The sequence below is a fragment of the Fistularia commersonii genome, chromosome 36 (genome assembly GCF_037954325.1).
Source record: "Fistularia commersonii isolate RoL2024-O1a breed Wild chromosome 36, RoL_Fcom_v1.0, whole genome shotgun sequence".
NCBI classification, from domain to species: domain Eukaryota; kingdom Metazoa; phylum Chordata; class Actinopteri; order Syngnathiformes; family Fistulariidae; genus Fistularia; species Fistularia commersonii.
The window spans coordinates 2972265-2999948 of record NC_141319.1 but is presented as its reverse complement, the minus strand read 5'-3'; the positions used below and the strand labels follow the sequence as shown (position 1 = coordinate 2999948).

The 27684-nt window shown below is 39.3% G+C and overlaps 2 protein-coding genes across 2 annotated transcripts; both read left to right on the top strand.

Annotated features, from left to right (window-relative positions):
* Positions 1–4001: 4001 nt before the first annotated feature.
* On the top strand, positions 4002–8736 carry LOC147213357 (hydroxycarboxylic acid receptor 1-like). Its single transcript, XM_086143402.1, has 2 exons — positions 4002–4769; positions 6985–8736. The coding sequence occupies exons 1-2, from the start codon at positions 4242–4244 to the stop codon at positions 7444–7446; spliced, it is 990 nt and encodes a 329-aa protein (XP_085999528.1). The 5' UTR covers positions 4002–4241; the 3' UTR covers positions 7447–8736.
* Positions 8737–17324: 8588 nt separating this feature from the next.
* On the top strand, positions 17325–27347 carry LOC147213356 (12-(S)-hydroxy-5,8,10,14-eicosatetraenoic acid receptor-like). The gene is made up of 3 exons (XM_086143019.1): positions 17325–17793; positions 20213–20618; positions 25740–27347. Exons 1-3 carry the CDS (start codon positions 17651–17653, stop codon positions 26214–26216), a joined length of 1026 nt encoding a protein of 341 aa, XP_085999145.1. The 5' UTR covers positions 17325–17650; the 3' UTR covers positions 26217–27347.
* The last annotated feature ends 337 nt before the right edge of the window (positions 27348–27684 follow it).

Below are 27684 nucleotides of genomic sequence, written 5' to 3'. Positions count from 1 at the left end.
ATAATCGGCCAAATCAGCTTCCAGCTTGTCCGGACTATGCATCCCTGGCTAATTCCATTCAGTGCAAGTCATCAGAGTAAGGTAATGACAAAAAAATGTACAGAGTTGTATTGTACAATATAGGTTGATGCAGTAATGCAAGGAACACCAGCATATACTGTACATATAAAAATGATTCTCAATATATTTCATTTTTAGTGGGTAGATCATTTTGACTCAGTCATGTCATAAGTAGCTCTCAGGTTGAAAAAGTGTGGGCACCCCTGTGGTAAACACTGATTTAAAAAAAAAAAAACAACCGAAAAACATTCAGTTTTTTGCTTAAATAGCATGGTGCCTCATCTTCATGGATCTTCATTTGAATTTTTACCATGATTTAGCAAAATTAACCTGCATTTTTCTGTTTGACATCGTGATCCAACACATTCTGTTGAATCCTTTGCTGCAGGTTAAAAGGGTCAAACACTGGAATATTTCAGGCTGTGATTCCTAATATTAATGGTCCTAAGCTGCGGTTGGAGAAGCATCTCCAACTGTGAATGAAGTGAACTTCAGTTCAGGGTTGCTGTCTGAAGGAAGCCACACTTCATACTAATTTCCTGCAAAAATGTTCAAGGACATGTTTCTCTTAACCCCACCCCTCTACTAAATATCTGCACAAGAAAATTAACTGTTTCTTCTCATTGTGCTCAAGGTTACCTGGAAATAGAAGTTGGGGTTTTTTGAATCAAGAATAGTTTTCTTACAGATGCTCATATATTGCAAGATATATTGTAGGAGATGAGGATGATTTATTTAGTTATTGAGCTTTGCTTGTTGCATTTTTTTACAGTATCAGATACAGTAGAGAAAGGAAAAGAAATTTAAAATTGAAAAAAATCCAAGCACTATTGTCTACAACTGATGGACTGTCATGGATGGAGCTGATGCTACACTTCTGCTTTCAGTAGAAGGAGTTCAGTGTTTGTCACATTGGCCCACACATTCTTTCAGTTCTATTGAAAAGAAAACAGACACTTTCAAAAGAATAATTAGTATTATCCAGTCAAGGCTGATGGACGATTCGGCTGGTAGCAGTATAATATCCCAACGATGATGCCTACAAGGTGCTAACAGATGGCCCAGCTGCTACTACATGGCTAATAGCAACATATGTTTAACAAGTGCCATCAAACAAGAAAAACATACTGACCTTGGGCTAATTTTAGCCAAGTGAAGTTAATAGAATGCAAACAAATGCAAACACATATTTAAATAAATTAAATGCAGTTTTCATGTTTTCTTGTGCCTACTTCTATGTTTAAACTCACTCCAGGCGACAGAAAAGTTGAAGATAAAGCGATTTTGTGCTTTTTTTGTTTGTTTTTGCTGACTTTATTCAGCCTCCATTTACCTGTGGTACGAGATGGGGCACAGCAAAATCTGCCAGTTCGGTAAATCTGATTTTGAATGTGAAGACTTATCAAGGTACAATAACACAGTAGGAGAAAGATGTTTGTCTGTGGGTTCAATGTGAGATTGTGTAGATAAAATGTGAGAAATGTTCCTGCCTCAAAAACAAGTTTCCAACGGAGTGGCAGGTTGTCTCAGCTTTGTAGATACCGGTGACGAATCTGAAAGGCCTCAGATTCCTCTGCTGTGCTTGCTGTTAGGCTGAGGGGTTTTAAATGTATTAAAAACTAAGCATGAAGGTACAAATTTATAATCACTTACAAGAGATCTGAGCACTTAAAAATGCATTCATGTATAAAATGTACAATTAAATAGGTTTATTATTTTTTTTTTTTACTAAAATGCTTTTCCAGACATACTTTTAGTATTACTGAACATATTTTTGTGCTTTCATAGAAATCCCATGTCAGTTCGTGACCGCTACGATGGGTTCAAGCCTCTCAGCAATCTTGAGTCTGGGATAAGTGGTATAGATAATGAATGAATGTATGTTTAAGAAAATCATTAGCATTGGTCAAGTATGTGCTCATTAATGTTATAATCTAACAAACACATGTATGATACTTTAATAAGAATTTGATCTCACTCTGTGATGTATAATCATACAGGACCTCATATATTTTGTTTGGATAATGATTTTGATAATAATAATGACCAAATGTAGAACATAAGGTGAGAAAAGTCAAGTCCATAGTTGTGACAAATTTGACGCTTTGATCAGAAATAGAGGGGCGTGAACTGATAATTAAACTGTCCTGCTATTGTTGTGTTTTTTGTGACTCAGAATTGATTTGATTTGTTGAACTATGATCTTCAGAGGAGCGGTGAGAATACTGTGGCAAACAAAAAAAAGGGTTGCCTGAGATGACATTAGGCCGGGGCATTGCAATAGGAGGAACAAACAGGTGACCTTCTAACAAAATAAAAATGTAGACAGGTTGGAGTCAGGGATTATGGTGATGCAGTGTGAATCAGTCGACCATGTAAAAGTGAGTTTATGACTGTAAGTCACATGAGATGAGGGGACGTGAATATGGGTGAGCAAAATAACTCAACAGTGGTATGATGTAAGCTAACTACTTGTTGAGTAATTAAACAGAAAGTAACTGGAAATCCCCTTAAAAAATAGGTAGAAATCACAAAGGAAATTGTCAAACATGCTATGTTGATTAAAAAAAAAGGCATGCGTAGGAATTTTGGCAGCAATTACCAAAAACCTCAGCCAAAAACTTTCCAGCTCATCTTTTGATTTTCCTGAGAAAGTAGGAACAAAAGTAGAATAGGATTTCCATTTGAACAAACTCACCCCCCCAAAAAATCTGCAAGAAATTCCAGGGGGGAAAAGTACAGGATATTGGCCAAAAATAGAATAGACGCTATTCAGAAAACCAACACAAGTGAAATATTAATATTACATTACATTACATTACATCACATTTGGCAGACGCTTTTATCCAAAGCGACTTACATTAGAGAACATAAGGACTGCAAATAACACTTGCAAATACAAGATGCACAGGAAATATACAGAACAGTAAGCTGGGGTTTTTTTTTTTTTTTTTGGACAAAGACGTACACACACACACACACACACACTGCATAGCCTAACTTGGTGCCTAACCTGATCTGGGGCAGCTCAAGCATCAGCACAGTAAATAGTCCTGAATAGCAGGTTGGAAGAAAATTAGAAGCAAATGATTTCCGGCACAGATCAGTTATCGGATTACCGTCCTTGCAAAAATGAATTTTAATCAAAGAGAAATAAAACTATTTCACACCAGATCAACATTTTTCAAAGAAAACAGTCTTGACTGCTTTGTAGGTGAGATTAGAACAAAGAATCAAATCTAAATCACAGGCCGTTCCTCCCGACGCTGAACCGAGCTGTGTTTCAGCTGGCAGTGTGGCTGCCTGAACATGTCAAGCATGCAGGAGTTCAAGGCATGCAGGGTTGAGCGCAAGGCTCTAGTCTAAACCTTCTCCTCTGCTGAAACAAGTCCCTCAGTCCCTCAGGACACAGCATTCCACCTGCACCCCCCTTTCCATTCCCTCACATCGTCTTGCAATTCAGACGGCACGTCACTCATACGGATCAGTTCCCAGGGTTCTGCATCTGTCTTTTTTTTTTTTTTCGCTTTTTCTCTAAATATCTCTTTAAAGCATGTACAGTATTAGGAGTCATTAGCTGTCAGTCATGAGAAATTCTTTCAGAAGGTCATGGGATTTTGCAAGACCCTCAGAATAGCAGGAATATTAATACTCATAGTAAAACACTCAAAACACGTAAAATACATATGTGTTCTTGTTGGCTCTTCGGGCCTTGGAGTGCAATGTATCATGCCGATTTAATCTACAGCTTTCCCAAAATCTATTTCTAACTTTCATCTGTCAGCCCCCCCCCCCCCCAAGACTCACAACTGGTTCAAAAGTGGAAAGCCAGCTGGTGACTCACCTCCTGGGGCTGCGAGGAGGAAGGAGGAGCTACCCAAAGGTGGAGCAACAAAAACAAATTCTCAGAGGCACTCACAGCATTTGAGAAATTCCTTCCAGAACAAGATCTATGTTAGTGAGGAACAACACCAGGAACTAAATACACAGAACAACTGAAAGAGCTTCAAAACACAAAAAGGGCTTCGAACTGGAAGAGGCTAAAAGGGACTTGCCCGACAGGATTTTTCAGCTGAAGTTGATAATCGAGAGACTTTTTGTTTGACTTGCTTTGTCAACACATTGTGCACCGCAGTATATGTGGTCACTTTTTTCTTTCGGCACCTTAGTCAATCGCACGAATGGAAAACAACTTAATCTACCAACTTATTGAGGCTTGCAATGTGACACACCAGGCTCTGTACAAGTTCTATGCGGCTGTCATGATTGTGATCTTCATCTTGGCTTTGCCCCTAAATGCATCAGTCCTTCATCTCTTCATATTCAAGCTAAAATTTTGGAAATCCAACACCAACAATGTCTTCCTCTTCAACCTGGTGCTGGCTGACATCCTCCTGCTTTTTTGCCTGCCGATCAAGGCCCACAACTTCCTCATTGGCGACAGGAGGAGTAGCAGAGACGCCGTCTGCAAGGCTATGCTCTTCATGCTGTTTTTAAACCGGGGGGCCAGCATCGCTTTTCTCACCGTGACCTCCATCGATCGATATTTCAACGTGGTCCACCCCGGGAGGAAGAACCTCCTCAGGGTCCTCAAGAAATCCCCTCGCATCTCCATTATCATATGGCTGCTCCTGCTCCCACTGACCATTCCTACCATGCTGGAGGACTTTGAATGTTGCTACAACAATCGAACTGATGGTATGATCAAGGTGAGCAGCCACTGTCATCACTACAGGGAACGCATGAATAACTGAGATCTAGAGGCAGAAGGAAAAAAAAAATATTACATTACATTACCTTACATTTGGCAGACCCTTTTATCCAAAGCGACTTACAATAGAGGACATAAGGACTGCAAATAACACTTGCAAATACAAATATATGGTGTGCACTAAGACCTAACTGAAGAAAATTAGCAGAAGTGGGTTTGTAGGACCCAGAGGAGCAGATCATGCAATGAGACAGTGCCAGAAGTGACATGACTGATGACTGTAAATATCTAAAAGCATGAAGTGAGGAAGCAATCTGGTTATAAAATGCAATTTAGCTTCTTCTGCCCCACTGCATGAAAAACCACGAGACTTCTGTGTGGAGTTTGCATGTTCCAAAAACATGCAGAAGGTCAATTGGAAAAATGATGTTGGTGTGTGAATGAGAGCGTGAATAGTTGTTTGTCTCTATATGAGGCCCTGTGATCAACTGGCAACCGGTACGGAGTGTATCCTGCCTCCCATCCAATGACAGCTGGGATAGACTCCCGCTTCCCCTGCAACCCTAAGTAGATAATGGATGGATGGAATTTAAAAAGAAGACATACACACAAAGAATTGACCACAATCAGAATTAAGGAATAGATTGTTCAATAGCTGCTAAGGAAGAAAATACACAGATAAGAAACAGTTTGGGTAGGTGAGAGAAGAATAAGCAATCTTCCGCTACTCTCTGATAAGTTTTGAGCGTCCAGTAAATTCAATAGAAATAAAACAAAAAAAAAAACCACAGTTGACACTTAGAAATGTTAAGGAGGCCTCTGATAAACAAGGTCTGCTATTGCAAACTCTTATTACGCTGAAGTTGGTGAATGACGAGCCCGCGGCAGGTCATCTCGCGCCCGAATATATTTGACCGAGCTGGAAAGTGTTCACACACACGCAAGAACAAAACCAGCTCCATTAAAAGAGAAGAAAACATTAGTGCCGGGAAAGCACAGGCAGAGAGCTGCCCAGGTTTCGGGGCCTGGAGCTATAAGAGGCAGGTCATTGACGATTGACGCACAATTTTTAGTCTGCGAGCAAATCGAGGAGAAAGTTTGTGAATTTAAAGAAAACAGGGTTGAGGAATCTGTCATTGTGTCATTGCACATAGAACAAAAAAAACGCTATGCTTTTTTACCACTACAACTATAGGCTAGTCCAGGGGTCGGCAACCTTTAACACCCAAAGAGACATTTGGGCCCGGTTTCCTCGGAAAAAGAAAACACTGGGAGCCGCAATTACTTTTTGACGTCTAAAATAAAGGTACCACTGTATATATTGCTTTTTATTATCTTTACACTTTGTATAAACAAGTGTGTGGTGTGTTGCTTCTGAAATTCACAAAGTATTACGGAAAAAAATTACATTTTATTTATGTAATGAACTCATTTTGAGCTTTGGGCTTTCAGAGCGTGTAGCGGAGCCTTGACCTGAATTTTAGAAATAAATCAGGAAAAAAATCACTGTGTCAGTAAACAATAAAAAATAAATATTTGCAAAATATCTTCATAAATATTTATCTTACCTGGTTTATGGGACTTCTGCACCTGAACTTCTGCGCACAGTATTTGCAAATCAGGACTTTACCGGCTGGCGGGTATACTGGCTTCCGCGAGTGTGACGTTATTTTGAGCAGCTAAAAAAAATAATACATATAATTTCATTTAATATTTCAAGATCACAATAATCTTCCGACTTAGAACTAAAAGTTCAAAAAAGGAATTAACACAAATGAAATACACTTCAATTAAATATTTATAATTTATTTTCCCAAGCCACTCGGAGCCGCAGTGTAAAGATGAAAGAGCCGCGGGTTGCCGACCCCTGACCTACGGTATCAGCAGCAAACAGGTCTAGACAGCTCTTGGAAGCCGAAGCATGGGAGATGATCGATCACATCAGAAAAAACACTATATAGCTGTCAACTTTTTTATTTTGGCAAACTGAATTCAGTGGAGTGGGAAATAATTATCAACAGGTACTCAGTAAAAATACATTATAACAACAACATAATATCAGCACCTTCAGTATTGTAAGGTAGAGTTCATTAGTGTAACAGTGTAAAATGTCTGTTTTTTCCAGGTGCAACTTACATCCTTAAGTATTTTGATCAGGGGACGCAATGGCCTGCAATCATGTTATATTTATATTTTTCATTCTCTGACTGAAGGATGTGACGAACAGCATGCGGGAGGTGGTCTTCTTCACCCAGATCGTTATCCCCTTCATCATCCTGGTCTACTGCACCGTCCACATCGTCAACCGCCTCCAGAAGAAAACCGTCGGGAATCAAACTAAGCTGAGAAGGGCTAAATTTCTGGTGATGGCCGTCATGGCCGTCTTCTCCATCTGCTTCTTGCCCTGTGCCATCTCCAGGATGGTTTTGCTCATCGCTCGCGCCCAACAATGGAGCCCGCAGGCCCAGGACAAGGCCACCGTGGCTTTTGACGGCCTCATGGTTCTGTCCTACATGGACTGCCTCTTGGACCCGCTCATCTACTGCTTCTGCAGCACCAAGTTTAAATCCATTTACCTCTCCAATTACTTCCCTTTCTTTGTGAAAGATATGCCAGAGCCACCAAACAGCTCAACGGAAAAGACGCCCCATGTAACACGCAATACTGTCCTCTGAGGACCACGTACAGGACACATAACAAAGGTCACCACCAGGTGACGATGCAAACGGCACCTATCCTAATGGAAGATGTGAACGCTGGGAAGTTTTCATGTCATTATGAAAAATAATATAAAAAGTTGACAAATACTAAGAGTATGTTTTAGTTTGCTCACTTTGTAAATACCTTGCAGTACTGACTGGATTTGTGAATAAGTTTTTTTTATTAAGCCAAAAAGCCCACTTCAGGGAAAATAAAGCTTGAAATAATGAATTCGGAGTTAACAATTTTGTAGATGAACCCCCCCCCCCTCCAAGATTCTAAGATGGCATAAGACAAAAAACAGCCTGCGCACGATCACTGTTCATGTTGTGGCGGCGATCGTGCCGAGTGATCAGCTGAGACTGTTAGCGAAGGGGAAACCAGCCAGTTATCAGTGACATCGCGGTGTTTTCCAAACCCTGTCGCCGAGATGCAAGAAGCGTGGAATGTAATCTTGGTTTTCTACATTTCTGAAAAATTGTCTGAAATTAATTTTCCTCAAGCTGAATTCCAGGAAAAGTTGACAAAGATGATCTAGGAATTTGCAACAAATAAATAAATGGTCTTTTCTACAGCTTGGATAAGTCATTATGTGAGAGGCTTCTGCATGCAGCATTCAGCCGCCAGGTACACTGTCTGAAGGCCCAGCAGCATCTATGATATAATTTTGAAGTAGAATTTGACATTAGTGAAACTGAAGATGCTCCGTTTGCACATCTGTTTCTCTGCTTCAACCCATACCTCACAAGGGGGATTATTTTAGAATTACTTTCAAACATTGGCAGTCAAGAAGAATCTTATTGGCTGCCTTTGTTTCGCTGACTTGGTCTGCTTCAACAAGCTTTCTTATTTTAAAAAATCCTGATGAAGATGAAGGTGGAACAAAAACAAGGTTGTGTTAAAGAAAATAGAAGAGTAGGCACAAAATGTTTAAAATACATTTTTAGAACAGTCTTCAGAGTGGAGGTACCCTACCACAAAAACATAGCAAACAATGATCTCATGTTGAGCCCATTTTGAGGAATGACGGTACATTTGGCTAAATCTGATTCGTTTCAGGAGGAAACATGTTTCCAAAATATAGTTCAATGAAATGTTTTTTTTTTTTCTTTTTTTAATTTTTTTTTTAATGATGTGTTTTTGTTCATTTCTTTGCTTATGAAATAGTGTGCTTTACTGGATGATGCAATCTGTAAAACAATTACAAAGCCCGATTCCAATTAAGTTGAAACCTTGTGAAAAGCGAAAATAAAAACAGAATACAATGATTTGCAAATGATTTTCAACCAATATTCACTTAAATACACTACAAAGACAAGCCATTTAATGTTCAAGCTTGTGATTTTAATGTTTTTTTGCAAATATTCACTCATTTTGAGTTTTATGTCTGCAACACATTCCAAAAAAGGCGAGACAGGGGTATGTCTACCAATGTCCTACCTCACCTTTCCTTTTAACCACACTAAATAAACATTTTGGAACTGAGGACACTAATTGTTTAAGCTTTGTAAGTGGAATTACTTCCCATTTTTGCTTAATGTACAACTTCAGTTACTCCACAGTTCTCCACTCCGTTGTCATATAATGCATTATACTCTCGCCATTGTCTTGCTGTAGTAAATAGGAACGTCCCAGAAGAAGATGACGCCTGGATGGCAGCATATGTTCTTCCAAAACCTATATGTATCTTTCAGAATAATTGTGCCTTCACAAATGTACAAGTTCCCCGTCCCATCACGGACGCTGGCTTTTGAACTTGTTACAATCCGGATGGTTCTTTTCCTTTACATTACAATCATTTGGCAGATGTTTTTAACCAAAGCTACTTACAGTGGAGATGCCGGGGTTTGAACTCAGGACCTCATTTATGCGAAGCATGCACTTGAACATACAACACCTCTTTGGCCATGAGGACATAATGTTCATTATTTCTAAAATCTACTTGAGATGTAGACTCATCAGACCCATAGCAAACTTTTTCACTTTGCATTTCCATTTCAAATGAGCTCCGGTTGAGAGAAAACCAGTGGCGCTTCTGGGTGTTGTTGATATAAGGTATTCCCTTTGCAGGGTACAGTTTTAACTTACATTTGTTGATGCAACGACAGTCTGAGGGATCGAAACACAGAGATTTTGAAAATTTAAAGTGTTTAATAGTTGAAAGTGATTTGTAAATAATTGATTCTGTTTTTATTAACATTTCACACCATGTCCCAACTTGATTGGAAATGGGGGTTTGTATGTTATGATGGTGTCATTTGTTTTCTGTTGTTTTGTTTATTTTGTGAAATATTATGCTGTTTATCAAATATTTCATTTTGTGAAATGTCATCTTGTGCAATAAATAATTTTCCAAAGTTTTCCTCAGTTGTGAAATGTGATTAGTCAGGTACCTTGTGATTGAAAATGTTGTGACGCAAAAACACGCACATCTTCAGGACATCATTTGTGATGACATTATTTTTATGTCGTTTGAACTTTTTTTTCACTTTATTTCGGGAGGAGTTTTGCAAGAGTATTTTTAAAGTCTTTAAAACTTAAAGTGCTTTTTTTTAAATTGAATATGCTGTCATGTTAGGAATGGATGAATGAATGAATGAATGAATGAATGAATGAATGAATGAAACCCTTCAAGGCCACTGTAAAATGGATAGAATTATACATTGTTTTCTGTCTGCAATGTTTCTTCAAAAGCTCTGTAAACTGATAGTACTACTGCTACTAACAACAATAATAACAATGATAATAATAATAATGTCTATAAATTGTCTCTTATTGATTTGGCAGAAGCTGAATCTGTCGATGCAAACTAAAGCTGTGCCAATAAAAACAAACAGAAAACGTTGCGCCTTCACAGAAAATGTATGATTTCACTGAAGAGGATGACATCAACTGTGAGGCATGGCATGTCTCTGGGAGAATGATCCATAGCCCATTAACCTATAAAAAAACAATTTCCCCGCTGAACTTTGGTTCACCTGTGTGTTTGTGATTCATCACTGCCTCATCTCAAAGCCTGTAATTCACTGACAGATCATGAAAAGGTGGGAAATTATACCATAATATTTTATCATTGATGGGGAGGAGATATCTGACTCTGCTGGGATAAGAATGTTAAGGAATGATAGAAAAGAACAGAGACAGCAGAAGAATATATTAATGCAGGTGGATATGACAGTTTTAAAAAAAAAACAGAATGATCCCTGCTTCACCGCACTGCAACACGCTCAATTTCCTCACAGCCTGAGGGGGAAGTCATGCTTGGTCAGGAATATTTCATCCCAGAAAGTCAGGAAAATCTAATGGGAATTTTTCCTCAAACAGTTCCCTATACATGTTACCCTTTATAGATATTTGATGCTACTGCAGGAGTCACACAAGAAGACTTCGGGAATAGTACATATACGCGAATAGCTATTTACCCCCGTAGGCTTTCTGGTTATTCATCCAAATTCTAATTTTCTTCGGGCCAATGCAACAGACAAGATCACGAAAAAGAGCTTTATTTCTGAGAGTTCCCTCATACGGCAACCAACAAAAGCCACAGAAACCCGCTTCCTCAAATCGATAGCAGCCTTTGCCACACTCCAGCCTAGACAACAGTTCTCTGTTTTTACAAGTTTTATTTTTCCTGCAGAATCATGCAAAAATTTCTGTAGATGCCACATCTTTTTGTCCGTTGATGTGATTTGTCCATTTTGGAGGAAAGAATCAGGAAATATTGATCTAAAGGTAAAGCCTTTCATTCCCAATGTAACCAGCAGGAGGTGCCAAAGTCATGCCTTTTTTTATCTTGTCAAAAGAACCTGAGTGTCTCAGGTAAGAAAACCTGTGAGGTGTAGATAAATCTGTAGTGTTGACTCAGTTGAAGGAGGTTCTTACCCCATCCAGAGCGTGTTGGGGCAGGATAACAATCGCGTTACTTCTCTTTATCCGAGCGTCAAAACAACTCTCAGAAAGCCCAGACCTGTGGAGACATGCAAATCAAACCAAACATGAAGAAACAGTGACTAGCAGATGATGTAATGAGAAAATTCAGAGAAGGAAGTTAATCAAAGATTTCTGTGTCGAAAGTCGTCAATGTGTCAAACCATAATTTCATCCGGGAAGTTGGCAAAATTGCCTTTGTTATAAGGAACATTGTTTAAAAATCAGTCACAAGGAAATATTGTGTATGATTTATCTGTGGCGATTCCCGGTCATGCAGGTCACGGTGAAATCTTGTCAAAATCTGTTCTTCGCTTGAAGACGTTTCCCCCTCATCTGAGAGGCTTCCTCAAAACTAAAGAAGCATCTCATATTCGATTAAAGAAATTTTAATCCGGTATAATGTCAGTAGGGGTCTTTTTGACAAGGCAGGCTGCAGACGGGGGAAGGTCCTCCATCAAATTTATTATTGTTTTTTATTAAGGTCACCGAGGAGGAGTGGAAACAGTCATTCAAGTCAGCCATGTCCAAAATAAAGTTGGCAAGATTTTAATAATCCTCACTATCAATTTGAGGAGGTGAACTCATCTCTGTAGACATTGGTGGCCCCTTAGGGTGAAGCAGAAGGGAAGGTTAGAAGTTAAAGAGAAGGTGTGAAGTTCCAAAAATATTTCTCTGTATTTTCATAATCAGACGCAATTCAGGCGGTAGTTGATATGGACAAAAACATGGTTTGAGTTAAAACTGTGAAATCTCATCTTGAGAATGTGACTCAAATGTTCATCTCCTGCTGCTGTTGTTTTTTTTCACATTTGAAGTGTGTACCTTTCTCCTTACAAAACAGCCTCCCAGTTGCTCAAGAAGTTTGCTCAATGTGGAGCGAAACATCGTAAACATTACGCAGAGTTTCCCCTGCGACTGAAAAGCGGCGTCTGCGGCCGCATTTACTCACCTTGTGATTAATCTGACCGACTCATTGTTAGTAATATCCCTTTCCTGGCCAAGTTTGACAAAAGACACCCCTGTCTCCCCCAAGGAGAGCCTGGTTTGCCGGCATGTGGTGACAAAGATGCATCTCATGATGATTATGTGAGGAGAACCTCCACAGACAGGTTACCGTCTAATCTCTCTTAAATAAAAGATCATATTCAAAGTGACAAAAGCAGCTATGGAGGAGCTACTCCTAACATTGTTAGCAGATAATTTGATGGTTGACTGTGTTCATTGACCTCAAATGCAAACAAAGTTTGTGTTGTCTGATTCATTTAAACATTGTTTTTTTTTTTCCAGAGAAGTGTTAATATATCCTCCATCTCTGGTTTTAACAGGGTTAAAAAAAAACTTTGAGACAGAGAGGAGAGATACAAGAGTTACTAAAAATGCTTTTTTTTTTAATACTAATTTTACTAAATTTTACTAATTTTACTGAAATTATACTAATTTTTATACTAATTTTTTTTATACTAATTTTATACTAACTCTACTAATGGAATATAAGTGTCTTCTTTTTTTCTCTCTTTTGTCATGCTGGCTTTGAAATAGGAAACAGTCAGAATTGATAAGCAGAACCAGGATGTAGGTAGTGCACAACCCTGTTTGAAAAAGCAGTCTCTTCAAAATTACTTGTTTGGCTAAAGTTCTAAAAAAATCATAGTATCTTGCTATAGTTTAAATCTATTTTGTCATCCCTTATTTTCTATTTTTGTAAAGCATGTAACAAATGAAGTGTCAGATAAGTTGCGGTAAATTTGTCATGTTTTTCCAACCATCTAACCATTCTAACCGTCAACCAGCTAAGATCATTAATCAGAGGATGTATAGCTGGTGTGTACATGTGTGTTTTATCTTGCTCTTGCTTCTTTGCGTTTTATGTGAAAAAAAAAACATCTACACTGGATTAATACAAATATTCGACTGCATTTTTTTTAAATCACAATTATCAAGAACGACAATGGAGCATCACAGTATTACGAATAATATAGATGACTAAACTGCCACCTTGACTTCACTTCCAAACTGAACATAGGATGTTTTTATCTAAATTCGAATCAGTCGTGGGGGAACTCAGACGTGTACAGTTTCGGAGGTGAGATTGCTTCATGGCATGCGAGTGTCGTGGGTGAAATGACGGAGAGCGAGAGATTAGCAGAGGGAAGGTGGGGGCTGTTGTGAATCTCTGCCCCTCAGGTTTATGAGTTTCAATTTCTTCCAAAGAAGATGGCCAGGTTGCCGTTCAGTTGTCTTTATGTGCGAAAGCTTTTTACAGCGGCTTTTTTTTATCTTGTATAAAGTTTAAATCAAGAAGTAAAGATGAAATTTTGGAAAAAAGTGGACTATATTTTGATCTTCAAATGAAAGATGAGTTAAAATTCCATTGAAGCAATAAGATATTCATAAAGCTTCCTTGCGCTATTGAAAAATTAAGGTGTGTGATGTGACTGAAAATAGTGTGGGTCAATTATTGTTAAAAAAATATTTAAAAATTCTTCTATAAAGTATTTAATTATTTTAGTCTCATCTCTGATCACCAATGAATTTTCATAAACATGCAGCCTATTAACCATTTATGCATTACAGGATGTGACCTCGTCAGTGTGGCCAAACAGGAATTACTGATTTAATTGAGTTTCTCTAAGTCAGTGTTTCCCAACCCTTTTTGAGCCACGGCACATATTTTACATTAGAAAAATCACACGGCACACCACCAAATAAATATGTCAAAAACATTTTTTAACAAATAAGAATGAAACCGTAGTCTCAATTTACATAGTGTGAAATCTAATATATCTAATATCTGTAGATTCATCAAGTTGCAATACAAATTTCCCACTGATGTGCAACTTTTCCAGAACACTTTTTTCAATGACTGAAGACACGTCATCAATGTGTCTGAAAATGGTATTATTTGAGAAAACTCAGGCTATTTTCACTCACTACCCGTTGCCATGGAATGGGCACGCTGCCCACAGAGACATAGGAAGACACATTATTTGTGTTGGATAAATAATTTTCGGACCAATTGGGTGAAAGTGGGCATTTTTCCACGGCACAGCTGACGATCTCTCACGACACACTAATGTGCCGCGGCACAGTGGTTGGGAATCACTGCTCTATCCCATAGTACCCCTGACACTTTTCTCCACCCATTCCAACCTGCTTGAACCTGTCTCTTCACCTCATTTCCACAATCTCTGTTGCTCTGGACTGTTGACCCCAAGTACCTGAAATCCTCCAACTTCTTAATCTCCATTCCCTGTAGCCTCACCGTTCCACCCGGGTTCCTCTCATTCACACACATAAAGTATAATCTGTCCTGCTCTGCTACTCCAGACTTCCTCATACAATATCAGAGTTCATCTCCAGGCACCCTGTCATATGCTTTTTATAGGTCAACAAAAACACAATGCAGCTCTTTCTGGCCTTCTCTGTGCTTCTCTATTGCATTCTACCGCTGTTCACAAATGCTGACTTCTGCTCTCAGTCTAGTTTCCACTCCTCTTTCCCATAACTTCAATGAATGGTTCATCAACTTTATATTTAGTCGCTGCAATTCTGCACATCCCCCTTATTCTTAAAAATAGGCACCATCGCACTTTGTCTCCATTCTTCAGGCATCTTCTCACCCTCTAAGAATCTGTTGAATAATCGAGTCAGAAAATCTACCGCTGCCTCTCCTAGACACTTCCACACCTCCACAGGTATATCATCAGGACCAACTGCTTTTCAACTCTTCATCCTCTTCAATGCCTTCCTCACCTCACCTTTCCTAATCTGTGCTACTTTTTGTGTTCTACAATAGTCACCTCTTCTACTCTTGCCTCTCTTTCATTTTCCACATTCAGCAGTTCTTCAAAGTAACAAAGTATTTCAAAGTACTCTTTCCATGGACCTCTTGTTCATCCTTTCCATCTTCTCTATATTTCTCTGTTTTGTCAACCTGTATAGCTCATTCTCTCCCTCCTTACTGTCCAACCGAGCATACAAGTCATCGTACTCCCTTTATTTTGCCTTTGCTACCTCTATCTTTACCTTACGTTGTATCTCCCTGTACTCCTGTCTGTTCTCCTTACTCCTGTCCGTGTCCGACTTCGTCTTTGCTAACCGCTTTCTCTGTATATACTCCTGCACTTCCTCATTCCACCACCAAGTCTCCTTATCTACTTTCCTTCCAGATGACACACCAAGTACTCTCCTACCTGCCCCCCTAATACCTCTAACTGTAGTTGTCCAATCATCTGGAAGCTCTCCCTGACCACCCAGAGCCTTTCTCAACTCCTCTTTGATTTGCATGTTTGGTTTTTGGTAAAAGTTTTACACTGCCCTTCCTGACGCAACCCATTGATCCAGGCTTGGGACCAGTACAGGGAGACACTAGCCTGTGCCACCCTGAGGCTGCATTATTAGTAAAGGATAAATTAATATAATTTATTTAATTTAATCAGTTAAATAAAATGTTTTTATCCCTTTGTCTAGCAACAGAGACTGGATAATTTTGTGGTCTGAGATCAAGGTCACTGTGAAGCTGAAATTCAGACTCTTCTTTAGAATAACCGGCTTTAACTTTTTATGTGAGCTTTTTCACTTCATTGTTGGTAGTTTTATTAATCTTCTTTATTTATTTTCTGCGGTTATTAAATGACTATAAAGAAACAACATTTGTTTATTCTGATGTCATAATTCAAGATGTTTTCTTCATTAAATTATTCCTCATCTGAATTTTTGTTTTCACGTACATGGATCTTATTCTTTCTTATCCCCCTTATCCCATATCTGGTGACCTCATTTCTCTATATATTTCTTCCCCAAAATACTTTTTTTTCTTTGAAATCGCAATCTGTGTAGGACGACCAATCTACCAAGGAAATCTACCAAGGAACAGGAAATCCACCAAGTGATATCTGTGTAAAATGGTGTCAGCTCTTTTACGGCTGTGATTGTAGATTAGTTAACATATATTTCAGCATCTGATACTGCAGGTTTCTTTTTTCAGATTAACCGTGACATTAAAAAAAAACTGATAAAAACACAACACGTGATTTCGAGACGTACATCCTCCTATGGCCAATGCACCTTTTTTTCTGCATGTAATTGGACAACCTCTGAGAGGAAGAGGACATTGTGAAAATTAACTGGTAAGGTTTTTATAGACCTTACCATAAACACTGCTCAACAGAACAACAAGATCCTTTTTTTGTTTCCCTTTTCCCAGCTAATTCATCTAAACTTTGCACTTTCATGTGATATACTTGACCTGCAGGTACAAAGCACCTTCATCAACTAATGCTAATTACACATCATGCTAATGCTAATTTTGTATATGTTCAGTATATGAGTTTTGATGCATTCTTATTTTATCTTGTTTTATTATTTCATTTCTTTTTATTTTATTATCCTTCTACTGTACAGATCCCACACACATCTATTGCGCTATACCTGTATCGCTACCATCTACAGGGCCTCTTGAAACTAACGTTGTTTGAGTCTCCCTGAGCAAATGACAATAAAACCCTTGAATCCTCCATGAATCCTTGAATCAATTAAATCCTCGCAGACTGACTTTACAAATGTAACTCAGGATTTGATCTTGGTGAGACGATGCCACCCTCCTTTCGTTTGGATCGGATGTGTTTCCCCTCCTCTCCTTATCGTATAAGATTACCATGCGGGACATGTGCTGGCACGGCAGCTCCGTGTTTACAACCAGCTGAGGAATCTCACAGGTATTTTTCCCAAACTGCAAGCAAAAAAAAAAAAAAGGGAAAAACACCTTGAATTCCTGGTTTCCATTCAAAGTGGATGTTCACAGAAACCTCTTGGAGCGGGATGACTTCTGGTAAATCACTTGATTCATATTGAAGACCAGTTTCATCCAGATGTGTTATCTGGTCTCTAAACTCCACCTCCTGCTGTCTGCAAATTCCCCCACCGAGGAGGAGGATTTCAGACAACTTTACACTCAGACTCATTCGCACCGGCTCTCCTCCTCTCCTGACTTTTCATAATGTTGTTTTTACTGTCTCCTCAGCACACCAGTGTTTAGTATTTTCCAGAAATGTTTTTGCTCAGCCGGCTAAGCATTGACACTAAGTCAAAAATGCGAGGCTCTCGGGAGACTGTTGTTGAATTTAGCGGACCACAGTGAGGAGGGGAGACCGGCGCCTGAAGAGGGGAGATTCTTGCTCACATCAAACCCGCCTCAGAGAAGAAAGATTTGTGTCTGTCTACCGTGTCTGCAGCAGAAGGTCCTTGGTCATGGCTTTCACACTCAACAAAACAGAAGACCACTGTGAGACCCCCAATGACCTCACCTATAGGACCATGTCCTGGCTGGTGATCGGGGAATTCATCCTAGGACTCCCTCTCAACCTGTCTGTCCTCTACATCTTCATATTCAGGTAGGCGGGATGGTAAAAATCAACTCTATCCTTAAAAACCCTCTAACTGTCAGGGGAGCCCTCAGGTTCAACACCCATGTCCTGCATTTGAGTGTAATTTCTCAATGAAGCACTGAGGGTAGAAGCGGTCCTGTGTGTGTGTGTGTGTCACTGGTTACAGTGAAGTGTGTGTGACCTTAAAGACTTGGACTGACTTTGTTTCAAAAAGCTGAGGATAAGGAGACTCATTGAAGTTTATCATTAGACAGAAAGACTAAATATAAACTTTTCCCTGGAGTCTGACACTCACTGGATTTGAGGTGCCGATGTTTCTGAGTAAAACAAAAAGCAGGAAACATCAAATATCTCTTAGTTAAGTCAGTAGTAAGACATCTAAATTGAAAAATGTTATGTACCGGATGTTTTATGGGCTCCGTTTGCTATTTATTGTCATTTCTGATATTGGAGCAGCTATGACTACAAGTTAAATTATGAGTTTTAACAACTTAGAAACCAAAACAATAAAGTCAGATTTTACAGACAAAAATAATCTGCACCGTTTTGTAGCTGTTTCTCAAAGCAAATATGGTTACCAAATTCTGTGCGAACAAAATTTAGAAGCTAAGAGAAGCAGTTTCCAGTGGGAAATTAGTTAATGTTTAGTTAACTATTCTGCTGTTTAACTTTGTGAAGTTGAACTTAAACTGTCAGTTTCACACCTTGATTTTTGGACGATGTACTTTGGTACTGCTGGATAAGGCATTTGTAACTGTCACATATCCCCCCACAAATTTATTTTGAAATTTTTGTTTTGTCTTTTGCTTTTATATTTTTTTTCTTATTTTGCTTCTGCTAAAACCTCCTCCTGAATACCATGTCATGTAAACAGTGAATTTTTTTTTTTTTTTTTTTTGTCTGCAAACCCCTAATTAAATGGAGGGTTTTTCTTCTCCGGTTTAAAACTGTGTTTAGTTACTTAACTGAGATTCAGTTGTTTTTTGGGGGTGAAAACAAAACAATAACAGTTGAGTTGTATATTGTTTCATTTCAACTTCCGAAACCACCTCCCATCAGCATCTATTTAACTTCTCAAAGACATCATCTGAACATTAAAACATACTTGGACATTAAGATTAGGCTGAATAAGAGAATCTAATAAATATCTAAAGATTTTTGAACATCACGTATTGTGGATGTCAGCATGGGAATGTTAGGACAACGTTATCATTTGATTAATTTCTAACATAAATTAAAAAAGACCAAATATCTACATCACCTGTCATCTTAACCCTCATATTATGTTAAGGGTCAATTTGACCCATTGGGTAAATGGGTGAAATGGGTCAAAATTACCCTTAACATAATAAGAGGGTTAAAAAGATGACATCAGGCGTCCCGTCAGTGACGTCACAACCTACAATCAACAAAATATCAGTCTCAAATAGTGAAGACACAGCTGATCAGATGGGTAAAATATTGATTTTGGAAGTTTTTATATATTAAGCTGTTGTGGACCGAACCAGCTGTCACTACAGTTAGGAGATCTACTTGACAAAATAAATAATAATAAAAAACATCACCTACCCAAAAAGGCTATTTCTCTGATTTGTGCGGGTAAACGGGAACTGCAGTTGCAAAGCTGCTACAGACGGCCCTTTAAATGGAACATGTGTTTCCCTCAGCTCTGAAACAAACAAAGTCCATGTTGCTTTAAATGCTTTTATAAGCAGGTTCTTGTTTGACCCATACTGGATACAAAAACATCTAAATCAGGGTAATACTCCATAAACCTATGTGCCGAACTCTGATCGCTGCATCCTCTTTATTTCATCAAAAGAAAACAGCAGAGGATTCAAAAAATGAACATCAATATCAACAGTAGAATGAACATGTCAAGACCAGTTTTTACAATTCCACTCACAAATACCACCAAAACAGTAAAATAAAGATGACAAACTGAAAATCCAAGAACTTTTGACGATAAGCTCATAGAACATTAATCCTACCTATGTCCTAATTAACAGTCAGTTATGAGATACTAAAGAGGAAAGAGGTTGAGGGGGTAGAAATAAACCTTTTCAAATGATGTAAATAAAGTTGCCGGGACTGACGTTATGAATTTGATGGTTATTTTCAATTTCTTTCTCTTGAAAAGTGAAGCAAAAAGAAATATCTCACTCCATTTGATTTGCATTTATAAATGCAATAGTTGTACAGATGTTTCTTCCCTCCTGACCGATAAGTTGTTTGAAATCGAAAGTTGTATGTAGCACAATTAATTCATTTGTATTTCACTCTTGTCAATATCTTTGATTTTTTTTCTCCTCTTGTAAATGAGGTGTTGCTAATCTTTAAGCCTAGAATCAGCTTGTTGTTGATGAGAGGAAGAGGTTCCTGTCTTGTGAGTGAAGTAACGTTTGCACAATAACTTTGCCCTCAGGTTCAAGTTCTGGAAAAACAAAGGTATCTTCCTCTTCAACATTGTGGTTGCCGACTTCCTGCTGGTGGCTTGCCTGCCTGCAAAAGCCTACTATTACCAGCTCGGCCAACGCCGAAGCCCCAAAAGCGCCGTTTGCAAGATCATGCACTTCATGCTCTTTCTCAACCGTGGTGCAAGCATCACCTTCCTCATCACCTTGTCACTGGACCGCTACTTCAATGTGGTCCATCTGGGGCGCAGGAACTGTGTTAGGGTGCTGAAGAAATCTCCACAGATCTCCATTATCATCTGGCTGCTCCTGCTTCCCCTCACCATCCCCACCATGGTCAGCAGCTTTGAGTGCTGCAACAGCCATGGCCGTAAGAACGAGACTATTTTCCATGATATCACAGACACCTTTCGAGAGGTTTGGCTTTTTCCTTACTTCCTCTTGTGGCACATTTTCATGTCCCTATCAGCTGACTTACTGTTTTCATTAATGACAAGGATAACAAATGGCTTCAAATAGTGGGAAATGATCAAAACCCCATCAGAAAATTGGCTTTTACAACATATCTAAGGATAAACTATGCTAATGTTGTGCACTGTTTGACTCTAGAATTACATGGGGCACCATTTGTGGTGCACTTAGTGGAGCTAGAATTAGTTATGAATAACAAACAATTATCAACAATGACTATTAATTGTCAATCAAAGTTCTAAGAATATCAGTAACTCAATAATGATACCAACCTTGGATACCTGGGGCACCACCAGCAACTTAGTCAGTTAGTCCTCCTGCACGAGATGCGTAGAGCCAACCGTGGCTACCAGGTTTCTCTATTGGGGTCTGTCGTTGGCAAGTTGCCGTGCCTGTGCCAGGCTCACACTGCAGGCCCTGAGGTCCTGGGCCACAACATCAAGCCAGCAAAGCAAAGCAGGAAACTAATAAAAGCAGGAAAGCAAAGCAGGAAAATAATAACTAATGAGTGGTACACAGTCTCAAGGTATTTATCTGAAATGTCAATATTATTTGACAATCCGAGATGCCAGTGTGTGTGTGTGTCTGTGTGTTGAAGGACTACAAACATGGCGGCACCCCCAGAAAACTACAAAATGGCGGTCTGAATGCAGAACTACCAAAATGGCGGTGGTTGTAGTCCGAGTGCGACCACCGTGCTGCTACATGTCCCGGGGCCAGAGGGCACAAAATGAATGGACTGCCAATAGATAATGTCCTGTGTAAACATACGTGGAGGTCCGTTTGTGATAAGAAAAGAAAGGAAAGTAGAGAGAGTTCGACGAGCAGCAAATTAACAAGGTAACAATAGCAATGATTACCCTAAGCACGACAGGAAACCAGCATGTAACTGCTGTTTTACTGTCATGCCTTGGGTAACTCTACCACAACCCTACCACTAAACTGATTAATAACTCATGCTCGCCCAGATGTTAATACTACCCTCTTGCAATGAGCCGATCAGGGATTTGAGGTTCCGGGACGTAAGGGCCGGTTCCCATGAGATCTTCGGGCGCCGTCTGCAGGTCCGGTTGTCGGTTCGGGACGTCGAGCTTTGCGCGTCTCAGTTCGAAACGCGCGCTTATAACGGGTTGATGAAAGGATTCAACCCCCTTTTGGTCAACATATGGTGGGTGAATACAGAAATAGGTTGGGTGAACAGAAATAAGTTTCTGTTAAAGTCTGTACTTGAGGCAAAACACTAAGATATCAGGAAATTAGCTCAAGATGAAAAAGAAGAAAAGCAAAAGGTGGTAATACTCTTAATTAAAGAAAAGGAAATCTGATCAATTGGGAATCGACATTGGAGATCTGATACTTAAGTTAGATACTTAAGGCGCAATCATTTAAAGAACGCCACCAAAAGAAGATAAATACAAATTGAAATTGAATGACTTCATTGAAATGAGTAGAAAACATATTCATCGGATTAGCATTAATACAAATCTCGATCAATTGCTTTGAAAAATACCGTTAAAAGCTTCTCTTGTAACTTCTCAGTTGTATGCAGTGGCCATGACAGGAACAAGGATAAACTAAACAACTTCTGTTTTTTTCTGAGGAAACGCTTTCATATTATTTCTGAAAAAAAAAAACTTGGAGGACCTCATGTTTACACTCTGAAGTGGAACGTGCGCTGGAAACATTATATCCTCTTCGCTGGGCTTCCTCCTGAACCGAGTCATATATTAACAATCATCGCATTTTGAATACATTAACTGTAAATTTATCACAGCTGGATACTTCAGAAGAAGCCACCCGATGTTCTACACATTGATTAAAAAAAGATAAATACTAAGTATTTCCCCATTTTGCATGAGTGGTCTGTATAGCTTATAGATTTCAAGAATTACCTCATTGATGTAAAACATTCTGCCACAATTAAAGTAGTCTGAGGAGAGGACATTGGTGTTTAACTTTAAGACGCTAAACTTGGACGGTGAGTTTCACACCTGAATGTGTGGGTGATGTATCATCTCAACATTAAATCATACATTAAAATTAGGCTGACAGTAGAATCCAATGAATGTTTTAACATCAAGATGTTTGGATGTCAGCATGTGAATGTTTAAATGTCCAGACAATATTGTCATTTGATTAGTTTACTTTTTCACATAAATTAAAAACGACAAAATAGCTTCATCACCTGTCTTTAGGAACTAAAAAAAGGTTGACATCACAACCTACAATCAGCCAAATATCACAGTCTCGACAATAGGTGTCCAGCTGGTAGTGTAGACACAACTAACTGATCAGATGGGTAAAATACTGATTGTTGAACTTGTCATATACTAAGCTGTAATAAACTGAATCAGCTGTCAGCCCCCGTTCAAAGATCTACTTGACAAAATTAAAAAACAGAAAAATCACCTCCTCATAAAGGCTATTTCTCTGATGAGCTAAATAGGAACTGCAGCTGAAGAGCCGCTGCAGACGACCCTTGAATCAGAATCAGAATAATTTATTAAATCATGTATTTTCGGTATAGATGCTCACATCTCTCCTGTGTCAGTTCCATCGTCAACAATATGGACAGAAAATCACGATTAGCAGGCAGGATACATCAAGACAGTGATTGATTCAGAGTCTGTATAGCTATTGTAAGTCGCTTTGGATAAAAGCGTCTGCCAAATGCAATGTAATGTAATGTAATGCAATTAGGAAAAAGCTGTTTTTAAATCTGACAGATTTAGTTGTGAGAGACCTTTAGCGCCTCCCGGAGGGCGTGAGTGTGTACAGGTGATGTGCAGGGTGTGTGTGTGGTCTGAAGAGATTTTGGCTGAACGTTGTGTGACGCGTCCTTGATATAGAGTGTGTATGGGAGTGTGAGCCGTGATTCTAGATGATTTATTGATGATGCGTTGAAGTTTCGAACGTGAGCGACTATCCAACTTACCATACCAGACTATTATTGATGAGGGCTGAAGGAGGAAATTGTGTCTCACTGATTTTTTTTAGGTGTCTGAGAAAAAAACAGTCTTTTGTTGTCTTTTTTGTAAACTTCCTCTGAGTGCCGTTTGAATTTTAGTATGTTATTGATGTGTGTCCCAAGAAATTTGAATGAGCCTGTGATGGATCAGAGTTGATGGCGTTGGGTGTTTCAATGATCATTTCTTTTGTTTTTGATGCGTTTAGCTGCAGGTTGTTGTTCCGGCACCAGGTGACTGCCTGGGTGACCTGCTCTCGAGAGTGTTTCTCGTTACTGTCGGTGATGAGTCCAATTATCGTGGTGTCGTCTGCATATTTGAGGATGGATACTGAACCGTGCGAGGATGTGAGTGTGTTTGTGTACAAAAAAAAAAACAACCAGGACGATAGGACACACCCCTGGGGGGGCGCCGGTGCTGAGGGGTCAGAGGTCGGGATGAGCGGCCATTCATCCTGACTCTTTGTGTCCTTCCTGAGAGGAAGCTCCTGATCCAGTGACATAGAGAAATACCAAAATCCATGTCCATGAGTTTATTGAAGAGATTGTCGGGGTCGATGGTATTAAAAGCAGAACTGAAATCAATGAATAGCACCTGAACAACCAGCTAAATAGCTCGCGAGCCATATATGGCTCCTCTGGTGATGCCGTATGGCTACCAGACAATTTTGAGTTGAAAAAAAAAAAAAATCAGTTTGGATTTGAAAATACTTGTGATATTTCTTCATCATCATTTTAGGGTTAGATGGAGAAAGTTGATTCGCTGTGGCGACCCCTGAAGGGAAAAGGACGAAAAAAGAAAAAGAAGATTTTTTTCATAATCCTGTGTCATTCAAATAGCTAACTACTTTATCCGCATCAACCCTCGTAACGGAAAATATGGCGAAAAAAGGAAAAAAAGTCAATATTACCGTGCATTCCAGGCTGCGTGGACAGAGGAATATGCATTTGGATCTGCGGTATGTCTAATATGCTATGATAAAATTGCATAGATGAAACGGTCAAATATTAAAGCAGCACTTCGAGCAAATCCATGCAGCACCAGAGGTCGCATTAAAAGTAAGACATATTTCATTTTTTGTGCGTTAAAAATACTACATGGCTCTCGATGAAACATATCAAGAAATATTTGGCTTTTATGGCTCTCCCAGTCAAAAAGGTTCCCGACCCCTGGTCTAGGGCGATTGGTCTATAGTCATTCAGGGATGTTATTTTATTATTTTTAGGAAACGGGATGATGATAGAGTCCTTCAAACATTTGGGAACTGTGCACTGACTGAGGAAGCAGTTGAAGATGTTCGTGTATATTGGGGCTTGCTGGTGGGCACAATGTTTCAGGACAGCTGAACTGACACCATCAGGACCAGCAGCTTTATGGCGTAATAGACTTTGGTGAATTAGAATAGGTTAGAATAAATACCTAAAGTTCTTAAAATGTGCAGGGTAAAGTTTCCGGTTTGATTTCTATCATCGTGTTCAAGCTATGTGATGGAGGGGAAGTCTGGGTTTCACTCAGGCACCACATGAATCAAAATACTGATTTCAGCCATGAAAAGAAATTTCACTAATCATGCCTTTGGTGAACATGAATAAAGCTTCTTTGACATATTTTGCTAGCAAAAGTATTATTAAAAAACTCCCTGTTCAGGAAGCTTTTAAGGGAAAACCAGTCAAAAACTGGTGGAATCATCAAACTTTGAGCAAAATCAAAAGGATGTGATGATAAGAACCAGCCGACTGCAAAGAAATAGTTGTTTTCGTCACTACCAGATTCATGCCCTGATTAAAGTTGGGTTGAAAAACATCCAAACATCCAGGCTAATTTAGTAGTGCATGGCCAGATTTTTAATTAGAGATAGAGATATTCATATGTGTGATCAGACAGGCAACACAGGAATAAATGAAAAAATATTTCAGCATTATTTGATTAATGTCTCCAAAACCTTTGTTCTGTCTTCTTCAGGTGAACGTCTATTTTAAATTATTCCCTCTTACTTCTGCAAAATTAAGACACCAACTCTTCTTATTTTGACCTCTCAGGATTATGCTGCATTTGCTTTTCTACCTCCTCACTAACACACTTTTCTTATTTTTTTTGAAAGATCGTCTTCTTCAGTCAGATCATCTTCCCATTCATCATGCTGGTCTACTGCTCAGTGCGCATCATCAACCGGCTGAAGAAGAAGACCATCGGGGAGAAGGCTAAACTGAGGAGAGCCATGTGCGTTGTCATGTCTGTTGTGGTTGTTTTCTCCGTCTGCTTCCTGCCGTGCACGATAGCCCGAGCGGTGCTGCTCGCCTTCAGGCTGAAGGATATGCAGCACGAGGAGAACGTGGCGGTCCAAGTGTACGACAGCCTCATGGCTCTTTCCTTCATCGATTGCCTGCTCGACCCCATCGTCTATTGCTTCTGCAACTCAGGGTTTAAGGACGCCTACGTTTCCACTTTCTGTCCCACATTCCTGCAGCATAAGTTGCAAACTGCTGACTTTGGCCTGGGTACTACGACTACTACGACAACTAATAGTACTCCGATGACTTTAGTTGGAACGGTTTCCTTGCCCATACTTGAGAAGTGACTTATCGTGGGCAACCAGACATGGATCACACACTCTTGTGTTTTCAGGCTCTCGCAGACTGAAATATGCTGATTAAGTTTTGCTCAGCTGTATCACCTCTTATCAAGGACTGAAAACCTGAATTTTTAATCAGATTAAATCAGGCTGTCAGCATGTGAATAGCAGGAGGGGTGGTTTTATTTATCTCTATGAGCATTTTAATGCAGAATGTAGCCCTTGTTGATGTTCCCCATGTTTTAAGATAACCGGCTGTATCTCTGGCTGTATAAACTTACAAGCTTTTTGTTTTTTTATTCAAATTCAGGTCACCTCAGTATGTAACAGCACAAAGAAGCATTACTGTAGCAACTTTACTTGATTTTCTTCTCATGAAGATGTTACCCCTCTCATCTGAGAGTCTTCTTCCGTCCAGTTGCTACACTAAGAAGATTTTGACAAGAAATGACTGATCAAGCTGACTGAGAACCTCCACAGGCATTACTGTATTTTATTGTTCATAACCTGCTGAAATACTTGCTATTTCATTAAAAAAATTTTGGTTAACAAAATTGTTTACATTTAAGTTATGTATTTAATATTCTTATTAAGGTCACCTGACCAGCTAAAGGAACATAATTTTTTAAGAGGTTGGCCACTCGTATGACTGAAATGGCAGTAAAGAGGGTAAATTTCCAGAGTTTCCGTCATTCAGCACGAAGCAGAATGTCAACGCAAACCTTAACAAGGCCATAGGAATCACTTTGGCCATGACAATGCGGTGTTATCAGTTGTTATAATGGATTTCTTGAACTTGTGAAAATCAGCTGAAGTCTTGCACTGCTGAAAATCATTTACCAGTAGTCACTCCGGCTCATGCAAGTCTTTGCAAGGATCTCCGAAGGACTCTCCAGATGAAACCTGGTGAATAAAGTGAGCCAGATTTCTCCAGTTCATCGATTATATAACTGCTGTCATGGTTATATGTTACCACCATTTTGTTTGTGCCGCTGCAAAACTTGGGCTGGCGGGATATTTTCCCCCCATCCAAGCCAAATGTCCTTTGGCCATAATTTCTGTGCCCTCGGGACAGATTTGGTCCTTCCTTCTTCCTCAATGTCCAAATGTGGGCGATCGTGTTGATGTTTATTTGGCCAAAATGCATGTCAAAGTACATCCGCCACCATGGGTCAGTAATCTGCTGAAAGTAAACCAAATGGAGAAGGGGAAGAATTTCAGTCCTCTACCTGTAGGCTGAGCAAATCAAGCAATAGGAGCAAAGGGGAGATAAAACCATAAAACTAAAGACAGCAGGACGTAGTGAAGAGCTCTTCCGCTGCAAGCTGGACTATACTAAGTTTTCCCATTGATATCAATATTTACTTCACACTTGCGTACATCATCCAAAGTATTTGCAGTTGTATCAAGCAACTACAGCATGGTATTGTATGAGGAAATCTGGAATGGCAGAAAAATATGTGACTGGTGCAGG